Below are 14,259 nucleotides of genomic sequence, written 5' to 3' on the forward strand. Positions count from 1 at the left end.
TTGTGAACTGTGTTGCAATATGGACTCGAGGCCTGAATTACAGAATAAAGTGTCAATCAATTGATCAATTGAAAAAAATCAGAGTAATGTATGGGGTATAATTCAGGGGAAGGAGGAATGGTAAAAGGATAAAGGGATTTACATGTAATTGACGATAAGCATGAAGTTAAAAATTGGATAAAGTGTTACTGAAATTTATGTAGTAAAAAAAAAACAAACACAAAATTAGACATTTCTTACTTAATGACTATATGACTCCCATCAAAGAATGTGACTAAAAAGTGGGTGTCATCCAAGGAATAGCTTAGTTTATGATTATGCAGACCAGGATGTATTTATCTAGGATAAAAATAATTTGTAGCAAGATCTGTGTGGTCACCTTGTATAAATGACAACCAAAGTCACTAGAATAGACTAATGCTATACATGAAATAGGCAAAAAAGTATTCAGGGAAATTCAAGATAAGACCATTTCTTCCTTTTAACTACTGAGTGCTGAACCCATTTCTGATATTCACCAGCAGTAACAAGATTTCCAAATTAGTTGGTGTGGTACACATATTGGATGTAAGTTTGGCACCATTTTCACTCAGGATAAAGTGGACATCATGGAAATCTTTTGGTGAAAAACTTGTCATAAAGATCATCCAATCAGGGGAGCAATGACAACACAATTTTTAAGACAATAGTCACTGCACCATTTTCAGTGAGGACCAACAAGGTATCATAAGAAGTCCACTGGTGTAAACTCCATGATGATATAGCCATTTATTTGGAAAGTAATTGTTGATGTTGTTGTGTTTAATGCCATTTTTCAGCACATGATAGGCTATACAAAGGCGGCCAGCATTAATAGTGGAGGAAGAACCCAGGAAATCCCCGGAAATAACCACCTACCCTAGAGAAGCTACTGGCAAGCTTTCTCACATACCTACATTGGCCGAATCTGAGAACTGAATCCACGCAGACAGAGGTGAGATGGCAGTGATCAGTAACAGAGAGTGCTTTAGTCCACTTGGCCACTCGGGGCCCCTGGAAAGTAGTAGGGATAATATTTTCAAGATATGACATTCCATTAAGATGGAATAGCATTCATAGGATTTTCAACATGGTTGCCATAAAGCTGTTATTAATACTTTAATATAGTAAACATCACCAATTTACTGATATATCCTTTAATCTTCATATAATAATATTCAGCTCATTTTTCCTTTGTTTGTAAAAGGCAACTCATGCTTGTTTCATTCCGACCTTTACCATCTTGACCTTCACCCACAATTCTCAGCTTTTTATCCTTGAGAGTCAACTGCCCCAGGTGCAAATGTCAGTTCATGACCTGCATTTATCTTTTCATGCAAGTATGTGCATGGTTACAGGGTTTGGCCTTGAGAGTTTCAAAGTCATGACCCATGGGTTAACTCCCTTGCGGTAGGAATGGTTTCCTGTATCAATGTAAGACGCTTGTGTAAATTTTTCTTTTCACAGCTACAGGAAAGGGTTGGAAACTTAATAGTTTTAAAGCTATGACCCTTGGGATAATTTACTATTCATAAATATATAAAAATATTTTAACCTACTTTCTGCAAAACTAAAGTGCCAAGCTGATAATTATAGGAATACAGGAATATGTTCTCCACAATATACCAAAAGTATACATAATGTAAACCAAATTATGTAAACTTTATAATAAAGACTGCATGTTCTTGCAACTTTTTATATCAGTTAATAATAAGAAAATGCATCAGCCATCAATATTCAATACAGCTTACATTACATTGTTCAATTTAAGAACTAAAAATACCACTACTCTGAATCATCAAAACCCTTCTTTACAGTAAAACCTGTCTTGAAAGACCACTGCTTTGAGATATCACTTGTCTCGAGACTAGATTCTCACAAATTTCAATTTACAGGTTTTAAATCAAGGTGATTGCTATGATCAGATCTTGCAAACTAGTTCAGATCTTTTAACTGCAAACTAGTTTAAATAATTATTTAAAAGTGATATTCCTCTCTTAAATTCAATTTCAGTTGTGTAAAAATTTAGAACTTCTAAAACTATTCAAGTTAAATTTCCATTAAACATTAAATTCGAATCTTTTTAAGTAATCTTCATGAAAAAAAATCCAAGACTACTGTATGCAGACATTACGTCAATTAATCCATTATAGAATGGATATTTCCTTGCTCTGAGTGAATAATATAATTTCATCGAGCGGGTGAAAATACTTAAGTTGTTCATGCACAAGATGAAATATGTCATTATTCACTCTCTTTTTTATTTATATTCAAATGTATTGGCTGGCAATATGTATAACAGACTGAAGTAGTTGTTGTTCTAGGGTTTAATGCCATTTTTCAGCACAAGATAGGCTATACATGGCGGCCAGTATAACTGGTGGAGGAAGAACCCTGGAAAACCCAGGGAAGAACCACCGACCCACGAGAAACTACTGGCAGGCTTTCCCATGTACCCATGCTAGCAGAGCCTTGGACTCGAACCCACGCAGAGGTGAGATGACAGTGATCCAGAACGGTGAGCACTTTAGACCACTTGGCCACCCAACTGAAGTAGTCAATTTCTTACTGTAATCCCGTACTATCATGTCAGTGCATTACCGTTTATAATCTGCTTATGTGTTTTGTGTACATTCACAGAAAATATGTGCAGTAACATAATTCTCCTTCCCAATCCAAGGTAAAATAGCATATACAAAGGTAGGAATTAATAAGTTTGAAGTAAACAACATTAACATAAAAATCTAAGACACGATAATAGTGCCAGGATACAAGTCAGTTTCCTATTTAAAACAGTCAAAAGTGAATTTCCAACTGGAAAACTAATCTTCTTGACTCAGATTTAAATAAACATGTTTACCTCCATTAATAATGATTTGAATATTAAATCTATAATCAAAGAGAAATATTAGCTATGTGTTATGCAGTTTACAAAAGAAATGTCACTAGTCAGGTAGACCATTAACCTGATATTGGATTAAGGTCAATTACAAAATACAGATACGCATAACATGTAATCATATACATAACATGTAATTATATACATAACATGTAATCATATACCAAAGTAAAAATACAGATATAAATAACATGTAATTATATACCAAAGTAAAAATACAGATATAAATAACATGTAATTATATACCAAAGAAAAATACAGATATGCATAACATGTAATCATATACCAAAGTAAAAATACAGATATAAATAACATGTAATTATATACCAAAGTAAAAATACAGATATACAAAACATGTAATCATATACCAAAGTAAAAATACAGATATATATAACATGTAATCATATACATAACATGTAATCATATACATAACATGTAATTATATACCAAAGTAAAAATACAGATACATATAACATGTAATCATATACATGAGATGTAATTATATACATAAGATGTAATTATATACCAAAGTAAAAATACAGATATACATAACATGTAATCATATGCAAAGCAAAACTCATCAACAATGATATCATGACTACTGTTTTATTTATGCCAACATACTGCATGCAATCACATACAAAGTAAAACTCATCAGCTATGATATTATGTTACTTTTTATTTATGCCATCATACTGAATGTAATCATATATAAAGTAAAACTCATCAACTATGATATCATGACTACTGTTTTATTTATATCATCATGCTGCATGTAAAACATATAACACCAAAATTGACATCATGATGTCAAAAAAAGTAAAGGCATAAATACTGAGGCATCCAAATATTTATCATTCATGTCACTACACTACTAAAAAAAAAAAAATGCACAACATTTGTCATGTGATAAATAGACTCTTTTATCTGTGTTAATTCCAAAAGAAATTTTTGGGAGTTGATGAATAATTTTAATCTTTTGCTGGACAAGTTATGCTAAATGATAAAAATTGACTTATTTCATAAATTAAGGTAGAAATAAACATCTAATAGGTACTTTATATTTTAAAATTAAAATTTGTATGTAATTCCTAAACAATATAAAAACATGGATCATATACTTTGTGCAGAATTTTTTGTTTCTTGCTTCACTGAATTAAAAAAAATAAACAGTCAAGCCTTAATACAAAAGTAAAACATTTCCAATTTGTACAATATCTAATGATAAGATTGCAAATTTTGTAATTTATATCTTCTTGAATGGTACTCGTGTATATGAAAAAGTACAAAGTGAATGTTTTTCAAGTGAATTTTCAAAATTTCAAGGAGAAAGCTTATGCAGCAATAGAAAACCAAAATATTCACATATGATAAAGACCAAACTACTGTATCATAATTCAGGTTAATAAACATTAATATGCCATTTTATATATCTGATATTACAGGACTGTAAAATAATAACCATTATATAACCATTTTAATGTAACATGTGACATCCAACACAAGGTAAAACATGACTGAAATGAACTTTTAAGTTTGAAAGAACAAATCATAAATGTAATTTGCAATGTGGTAAACATTGTTTGTGCTCAATATGTATAAAATGAATCTCACTAAAATATTTGGATTTTTCTGTACACAAAGATTTGCAAGAAGAGGTTACTGAGCTTTTTAATAAATATCTTATCAAATGATACAGGTAGTCTGAAATAACCCATACCCAATTTCTAAAGCTCACTTGTAATCATATCAATTAACCAACTCCCATTTCTAAAACACACCTGTAATTATTTCAATTAACCAACACCCAATTTCCAAAATTCATCTGTAATCATATCAATTAACCAACACCTAATTTCTAAAACCCACCTGTAATCATAGAAATCCGCATACTCTAAGACTGTGTCTCCCTCATGCAGCATCTTACAATGACCCTTGTCCAGCATGTGTTGCTGTGCAGATTTTGTACTGTGGAAGGCCTTCCCTCGTTCATTACACCATAAACACATGTTTCCCTCACCCACCTTTGCTCCTGAAATCGAAGAGACCATAAAAGTTTGAAATATTATTCTGGCTATTTGCAGATAACACATTTTTAATTAAATCGAAATGTGGGCAAAGCAAAGTGTACCATGTAAGATCCTGCTTTCCACTCTCACAAAAAAAAACTTTCTGCACAATTTTCATGTAAAGCAAAAAGAGTTAAACCTGGAAAAGTGTAATCAACTTCAACCAAATCAGTGTGGGCTATAAGCATCAACCATGCTTACAGTGTGGAAGGTAAATATCAACCATGCTTACAGTGTGGATGGTAAATATCATCCATGTTTACAGTGTGGATGGTAACTATCAACCATGCTTACAGTGTGGATGGTAACTATCAACTATACTTACAGTGTGGGTTATAAATATCAACCATGCTTACAGTGTGGATGGTAAATATCATCCATGTTTACAGTGTGGATGGTAACTATCAACCATGCTTACAGTGTGGATGGTAACTATCAACTATACTTACAGTGTGGGCTGTAAGTATCAACCATGCTTACAGTGTGGATGGTAAATATCAACCATTCTTACAGTGTGGGTTATAAATATCCACCATGCTTACAGTGTGGATGGTAAATATCAACCATTCTTACAGTGTGGGTTATAAATATCCACCATGCTTACAGTGTGGATGGTAAATATCATCCATGCTTACAGTGTGGATGGTAACTATCAACCATGCTTACAGTGTGGATGGTAACTATCAACTATACTTACAGTGTGGGCTGTAAGTATCAACCATGCTTACAGTGTGGATGGTAAATATCAACCATTCTTACAGTGTGGGTTATAAATATCCACCATGCTTACAGTGTGGATGGTAAATATCAACTGTGCTTACAGTGTGGATGGTAAATATCAACCATGCTTATAGTGTGGGCTACAAGTATCAACTATGCTTACAGTGTGGATGGTTGTTGTTGTTGTAGGGTTTAACGACATTTTTCAGCACACGATAGGCTATACATGGCAGCCAGTATTAAGGGTGGAGGAAGAACCAGGGAACACCCCGGAAAGAACAAACAACCCCCAAGAAGCTACTGGCAAGCTTTCTCACATACCCACATTGGCTGAATCCGAGACTCGAACCCATGCAGACAGAGGTGAGATGGCAGTGATCCATAACAGAGAGCACTTTAGACCACTCTGCCACTTGGGGCCCACAGTGTGGATGGTAAATATCAACCAAGCTTACAGTGTGGGCTATAAGTATCAACCGTGCTTACAGTGTGGATGGTAAATATCAACCATGTTTACAGTGTGGATGGTAAATATCATCCATGTTTACAGTGTGGATGGTAAATATCATCCATGTTTACAGTGTGGATGGTAAATATCAACCAAGCTTACAGTGTGGGCTATAAGTATCAACCATGCTTACAGTGTGGATGGTAAATATCAACCATGCTTACAGTGTGGATGGTAAATATCAACCAAGCTTACAGTGTGGGCTATAAGTATCAACTGTGCTTACAGTGTTGGATATTAAATAAAATGCTTGATGTTACAAGGTCAAATTTTTTCCATGCAAAGCATAATTCTACTTTAATTCTGAAAACATATTTACACATTAAGAATATTTAGTTAAAGCTATTAATGCATATTAATCTGCAAGACATTTAAACCATTGCTGCAATTACTTGCTTTTTAGGGAGTTACGTTTAAAACATTTGGTCTTTTCTATCAGCAAAGGTTTTCCAAAACTGGATATGGCAAGTACCTTCTTTGTTTATCAATGAAGCGAAAAAACTTAAATCAAAATTAGACATTACATTATTATCGTTAACTTAAAAAATATTCAGACCTTACAGACACTATCAAGAAAGACCATTAATTGGATCGATGCAAAAATAGTGATCTCTTGCTTAAAGGAACCTATTCTCATGAAAATTATATTTTACAATCAATTCCTCTGATGGTCCAAATAAAAGAAATACATCCATCCAATCAGTATCACTTTTCTGGTAGCAATGGCCTTTTTTTAAATAGGTGACTTAGTTCCCCAATTCACCTGATAGCATGACCCCTGGTTGACTTAGTTCCCCAATTCACCTGATAGCATGACCCCTGGTTGACTTAGTTCCCCAATTCACCTGATAGCATGACCCCTGGTTGATATGCATGGTAGTCATGCAGCATACACAGGTACCAATATTCACCTCCACTGAGTCTGGTAGGAGTACAAATAAAATGCTTTGTATCTGCCTGACCCAGATATGAGATACACCATTTCTGTATCTGACTGACCCAGATAAAATACTTTGTATCTCAATGACCCAAATTAAATCCATTGTATCTCACTTACCCAGATAGGACATAATAGTTTTTGTATCTTACTGACCCAGACAGGATATAAAATACTTTGTCTCACTGACTGACCTAGATAAAATACTTTGTCTCACTGACCCAGATTAAATACTTTGTATCTCACTGTACCAGATAAGAAATAAAATACATTGTATCTGACTGACCCAGATAAGAAATAAGTCCCTCAAGATCCACAATATACTCTGCATCGGGAAGAAAGAAGGAGTGTTTTGTTGTCATATGTTTGACATTGTCCTCTAGTGTCTTGCTGACATAGGAACAGAAGAGACATTCCTCTATCCCAAGAGCCTCCCCTTCCCAGCTTTCTGCAGAATCTGAACTACTCTCCCCTGCCACCTCAGCATCCTTGGCTTCAGTAACCCCTGTTGCTGGAATATACAAAAGAAGAACAGTAAAGCCTGTCCAGGAAAGATGTTTAAAGGAAACAACAAATGTGTTCTTTAGAAACAGGTGTTCCTTATACAGAAGAGTTTTCTAAATTAGCACCTGCATATAGTGACATCAAATGAAAATTCATCCAAACAAATGGAATCCATGACCATATCCATGTTATATGGCCATGTTACATGAAGGACCATATTCAAACATAATTAGGGCATCACCATATTCAGAAATAACTAGGTCATCAACATATGTACACATAATTAAATCACCATATTCAGATATAATTAGGTCATCAACATATTAAGGCCAATTAGGTTATCAACATATTCAGTTATAATTAGATCATCACCATATTCAGGTATAATTAGATCATCACCATATTCAGACATAATTAGGTCATCACCATATGCACACATAGTTAGACCATCACCATATTCAGACATAATTAGGTCATCAACATATTCAGGCACAATTAAGTTATCAGCATATGCATACATAATTAGGTCATCACCATATTCAGGCATAATCAGGTCATCAACATATTCAGGTATAATTAGATCATCACCATATTCGGACATAATTAGGTCATCATTATATACATACATAATTAGATCACCACCATATTTAGACATAATTGGGTAATTGACATATTCAGGCATAATTAGGTCGTCAACATGTTCAGGTAGAATTAGATCATCACCATATTCAGACATAATTAGGCCATCACCATATTCAGACATAACTGGGTCATCAACATATTCGATCATAATTAGGTTATCAACATTCAAGCAAAATTAGGTCATTGACAGATTCAGGCATAATTAGGTCATCAACATATTCAGGCACAATTAGGTCACTGACAGATTCAGGCATAATTAGGTCATCCATAGATTCATGCATAATTTAGGTCCTTGTCATATTCTTGCACAATTAGGTCATTGACATATTCATGCATAATTAGGTCATCAACATATATCAGGAATAATTAGTTCATCGACAAATTCAGACAAAATTAGGACATATTCAGACATAATTAGGTCATTTATATATTCAGGCATAACAAAATTTATTTTGTCTGCATCATGTGATTTTACTCAGTCCTGCCATCAAGGGTTTTATAAACAAGTCCCAAAATTTAAACACGGCGTAAAAATTTAACGATTTCCATAATGGCATGAATATATAATCTATATACACAGGCAAATATTCTGGACAAATTATATTTGTCTGGCTTAACTGGTGTTTGATTAATTGTGCTGACAATGTTCCAAAACAAACTTTTTTAGAAACATTTAAAAATGGGTAAAATGGCATAAATGTCATCAACATATTGTTACAAACATGCCTACTAAATTTAATTTGTCTACTACCTGTATATTTTCATATCAAGGTTGTTTTTTTAAGAAAAACATAATGTTCAAAAAAAAGTTCAAAAATGAGAAAATACAAAATAGGTCATCCACATATGAAAACAAATATGCCTTCCAATTTTCATTTGTCTATCTGAAATGGATTTGCTTACTCATGTCAAGATGGATTTTATCAAATGACTTCAAGTCCAAAAACATCATATATATGTTTTTAAAAGAAACCTGAAAACTAATCATGTGATCTACTTATAACCATCAAGCATGTAAAACTTTTAGGATTTTTTATATATGACCTTATATTGATTTTGACATACATACATACATACATACATACATACATATATATATACATACATACATACATACATACACATACATACATACATACATACATACATACATACATATATACATACATACATACATACATATATACATACATACATACATACATACATCCATGCATACATACATACATACATACATACATATATACATACATACATACATACATACATGCATGCATACATACATGCATACATGCATACATACATACATACATACATACATGCATACATACATAGATACATACATACATACATACGTACATAGATACATACATACATACATACATGTATACATACATACATACATACATACATATATACATACATACATAAAGCAGCTAAAAAAATATAATTGCTTTGTTCTACTACTACAGTTGGTGCATAACAAATCCATGTTTACAATGTTTTTTGGCTTGTACTCTGGATTGCTGCTGACCTGAGCCTTCTGCTTCAGCTGCTTTATCTGCTTCCTGCAACTGAGTCTTCAAGGAGGAATTGGCTACATCAATTACAGCCTTTTCTGTGTTCTTCTGATTCATTTCCTTCACTTCCTGTTGTGATTTTTCCAACTGTTTGCTCTCAGCATCTCGGTGTTTTTTGGAATTGATGTGGTTTTGGTAGGCATTCCGAGTGCTAAAGTGTTTTCCGCAGAGTGTGCATGATGTACTCTGATCTTCCTCTGCTTCAAGCTGTAAATAATAATAATAATGATGATAATAATGATGATGATAATAATAATAATGAAAAGAAGAAAAAGAAGAAGAAGAAGAAGATGAAGATGAAGATGAAGAAGATGATGATGATGATGATGATGATGATGATGATGATGATGATGATGCTATCAACAACCACTAGGCAAAAAAATCTTAAAGCAGACTCGGCCCATCCAAATCTGAAATGCTGTGCATCTTCCATGCACACTAATCATTTTATTACATCAGGAAAATACCCACTGCAAAACACATTAAATGTGAAAGAGCAGTTACAAATAAACTGATGTAATTAAAGTAAAATGATATCAATAAGGTGGCGCTATACAGTTTCGCATTTTGCATAGGGTTAGGATTTTAAAGAAAAAGAATTTCCCCGGCTTTCCTCACTGGTTATACTGGCTATTTAAAAAAGACCTTGTATATCTTAGGTATAATGCAAAGAACCTTTAATTCCCTTTATTTTGGTGTATGATTGATGGGTGTAATATGGGTTATAGAGTATACAGCTTGGCCTTACTTCAGATGTGCACCTTTCAAAAAAGTGCTAGCTCTACTTGGTCATTTTCACTTCCTGAACTTCAGAGGTAAATTGTATAAAAAAGAGCTGATAACTTTTTTTACATTTTATATATTTGGTAATTCATTCACTGCACTTTCAGAAGCTGGTATTGTCTAGTCTGGCAAAATTCATTTTCCCTATTTTAATAGCTGCTATGTATAGTGTACTTTAGACTAAGTCAGGCTGATTTTTTAACACAAGGGAGCAGTCATTTTAGTTAGCAGTGTGCTTAAATCATGTAAAATTTCCAAAAGTACAATATCCAAAAGAAATATCATCCACATTACATTAATGTAGCATAGAGGTATGCCAACATTCTCTCCACTGTGCATGTTTTAAATACGAACTACTTCACCTTACATACGTCACTCTCTCAAAAGTACATATGATCTGGTAAGCGCCCCCTAAGTCAGGGAAATTTTCAAGTTCCGTTAATGTGTGTACTCAGTACCCCATTTTACGTCTCTTTCATAAAGCCTCCACCACAATGCCCTTTGTTGAGGGCTAGAGGAATCAAATGATCAATTAGACATGAAGTATGCCGCCTCATATAGGTATGAAATGAGTCGCACTTGTATATATGTTTATGCTGATCTAGTATTAAATTCAACTTGCAACTGCAAAAAATCAAATGGGGTGCATAATGGCGGGGTGCATAATGGCGGTGTACAGATATAAAGAATTTTGCATCATTTGAAACTCAAATTTTTATGACATGAGACATTTGGACATTTGAGATCCCTTAATAGTTAAATTACAAAATGACAAGAAAATGTGACAAATATTTACAAATAGTTAGGGCCAAGCTTGAAAAAGATGGATAGCCCTTTAAATGATAAAAAACAACGATGAGGATCATTATCCCACAGGGGTGAGCAAAAACATTTTTTAACCACTAGTCACTAGTCCCACCTTTCTCTTCACTAGTCGCACCTTACTCGTCACTAGTCCCACCTTATTTTTCACTGGTCCCAAAATGGTAATCACTTGCCGAGATTTGATGAGACGTATGTGCGTAATCCACAGAAAAAACAAACAAAACGATATACAACATAATTATTTCTTAAAAGAATTTAATTTTTCAAAAACATTGGTTGTTATACATTTGGCTTCTTCAGGTTCATGTATATATGTTTTAGTTGATGGATTTGAAAATATGTCCATGTATATGTCTGCCACCTGCACCAGCACTAAGCCAGCAGTTGATAGCTGTGTCTGGGTTAAAGTCCATTTGCAGAAATGTTCATTAGCATTTGTAAACTCTTTTGGTTTACGGAATTCCTTAAAGAAGTCTTGATTAAGTTCATTGAACTAAATCCTCGTTCACACTCAGAAATAGCTACCGCACACTCAGTATCCATCTTACGTTGTATCCCTCCATTTTCAAACAAATTTACCTTTGCCGAATCGCTGTTATTGCCTTACTAGCGAAAATAATTTAGCAAACTCATTTTATCCGCAGAGTAACTATCAGCTTGCTTGACAACTACTTCTAAAGTGATCATAACATCAATTTTCTCTAATACGAACTGAAACAGCTCATTAATTAGCGTAACTGTTTCGCTTCAAACACAATATCGCACGTGGAAGTTAATCATCTGTATAATCAATTATAAATTAAAAAATCATTACTGTCATTTAATAAGTTCATAAAGGAAACCAACACTGATGTTGGTAATGTAGCTTTCATTAATTTAAATACACTGACTCGCTGGGTTAAAATCATAGTGAGCCGCTCGTTATGATCTAGATTGAGTAAACTCATTGCAACAAAACCGCTTACAACACTGCTAATTGATCATAATGGCTTTCCTTTGTTTGACGTGTTTTGATATGCCGATAATTTGGTCACTTAGCCCAATATGCAGTCAAGCGGTAAGAGGATGTAAATGTATACACGAAGAGGGTAGAATCAAGTATTCAGTACGCAAAGGGCATGATTGGCCAAATAAAGGCAGATATAGTGATTAAAGCACGAAAATAAGGACTAACCCGATTTTTTAAAAAAGCACTTGTCACAGACTAGCCACTTGGAAAATTTTACTTGTCTGACTTCAAAAATGACTAGTCCGGGACGTCAGGCTATGGGATTTGCTCAGCCCTATCCCATTTATCATCATCAAAAGAAGAAATGCCAAGTGCTGGAAGAGCTATATACTTTCAGGATTATTTTGCAGTGGTCCATGGATTTTGTTTTTTTAAAAGCCAAATCCCCTCCCCAAGCTCCAAAAAGCAATATCTCTTCAGCTCAAAAGCAAGGCGGTAAACATCACAATGCTGTGCACATGGAAACTTATTCAAATCATTTCCACATGTTAATGTCAAGAAACTTATTCAAATCATTTCTATATGTCAATGTATAGAAACTTATTCAAATCATTTCTACATGTTAATATCTATTTCTAAAGGAGGCTATATCCAAACAAACACAATGGAATTCAAGAATGAGGATGTGATGAAATTTTTTATTTGGTAATACCTGCTCTCTCTGCACTGTAAGAACCCTCTCCTTAAATGTCTCTGCTGTCACAGGAGGAAGCTCAGCAACTTTACGCTTCAAGTTGTATCTGTGCCAGTCTGTCTTGTAGTGATTTCTCTGAGTCTCGGCATCCAAAAATGCCACTCGGCACGAGATGCAGGTGAAGACTGACATTCCAATGGGAAATCAAATCAAACCTGCAGCATAAAAGTGTGAAATAAAATCAATATGTGCATGTAATACATTTCTAGTTTTCAAGCTTTCTGGTGACCAAATCTGGTCACAACTTCAATACAGTGGTGTTATGTATATTTAATTTGCATTGTTTAGTTTTGTTTAATTCATTATATGCAATGGATAATTGTATTTTGGACTTGACCTTGTCCAAAATCAAGTTCATGTTGTACATGACTAGAGACACTGACAGTTTTCATTTTGGCAAACAAACAATACACAGGTAATATTTGTATGGTATTACGGGTTAAATATTAGGATCCTTATCAGCACAAGTAAACATTTATTTGGATCTGGGTCTAGGATATCGGTATTCTCCATAAAAATACCTAGCATACCTGCTGTATACCACATCCTTATAATAATTCTGTTCACAGATTTTATCTTGAAATCAACACAGATTCATAGTATTTCCTAGGTCCAACAGAGGGGTTTATAATTTTGTTTATCTAGAAATACTCTTTCTTTTTTAAACATCTAGTAGGAGAATCAATCTTATTGTTTTGTTTAGTATATTATTTGTTTATTCAAATTATGTATTCACTGGAGTTTCCAAGTGCTCAATGATATTTTTGGACTTAAACTTTAGTTTGGAATTACAATAAATTCAGACAAGGCCATCATGGATTATATTATTGTGATTAGTTGGAAGACAGTACATCATCACACTTCAGGGCACTGGTACATTAGTACACTGAAGACTACAGGCACATCAACACTTTAAGCACTGGATCTTAATTCAAAACCACTTGAATTTAATTAGAACTTTATTCATTAGGACTGATGATAGAACTTTTTGGAATATTTAGGATTTAATTCACAATGCTGTAAGTTCTTTTTCAATTTTCACTTTGTATTCTACAGAAATAAATTATTTGT

The 14,259-nt window shown here is 33.7% G+C and overlaps 1 protein-coding gene across 3 annotated transcripts in view; it reads right to left on the reverse strand.

Annotated features, from left to right (window-relative positions):
- LOC149781012 (cytoplasmic 60S subunit biogenesis factor ZNF622-like) overlaps positions 1–14,259 on the reverse strand; it is a 43,962-nt gene that overhangs the window by 7,900 nt on the left and 21,803 nt on the right. For 2 of the 3 annotated variants that reach the window (XM_089938130.1, XM_089938129.1), the window contains exons 2-5: positions 13,147–13,343; positions 9,796–10,084; positions 7,438–7,662; positions 4,787–4,949 (exon numbers count right to left, since the gene is read on the reverse strand). In XM_089938130.1, coding sequence (XP_089794256.1) covers positions 4,787–4,949; positions 7,438–7,662; positions 9,796–10,084; positions 13,147–13,320 — 851 coding nt within the window. In that variant the 5' untranslated portion in view covers positions 13,321–13,343. The remainder of the gene's footprint in view (positions 1–4,786; positions 4,950–7,437; positions 7,663–9,795; positions 10,085–13,146; positions 13,344–14,259) is intronic. The other variant, XM_089938131.1, reaches the window with a different exon arrangement.

Source organism: Sinohyriopsis cumingii, chromosome 16, assembly GCF_028554795.1.
Source record: "Sinohyriopsis cumingii isolate HCF-2022 chromosome 16, ASM2855479v2, whole genome shotgun sequence".
Lineage (NCBI taxonomy): Eukaryota > Metazoa > Mollusca > Bivalvia > Unionida > Unionidae > Sinohyriopsis > Sinohyriopsis cumingii.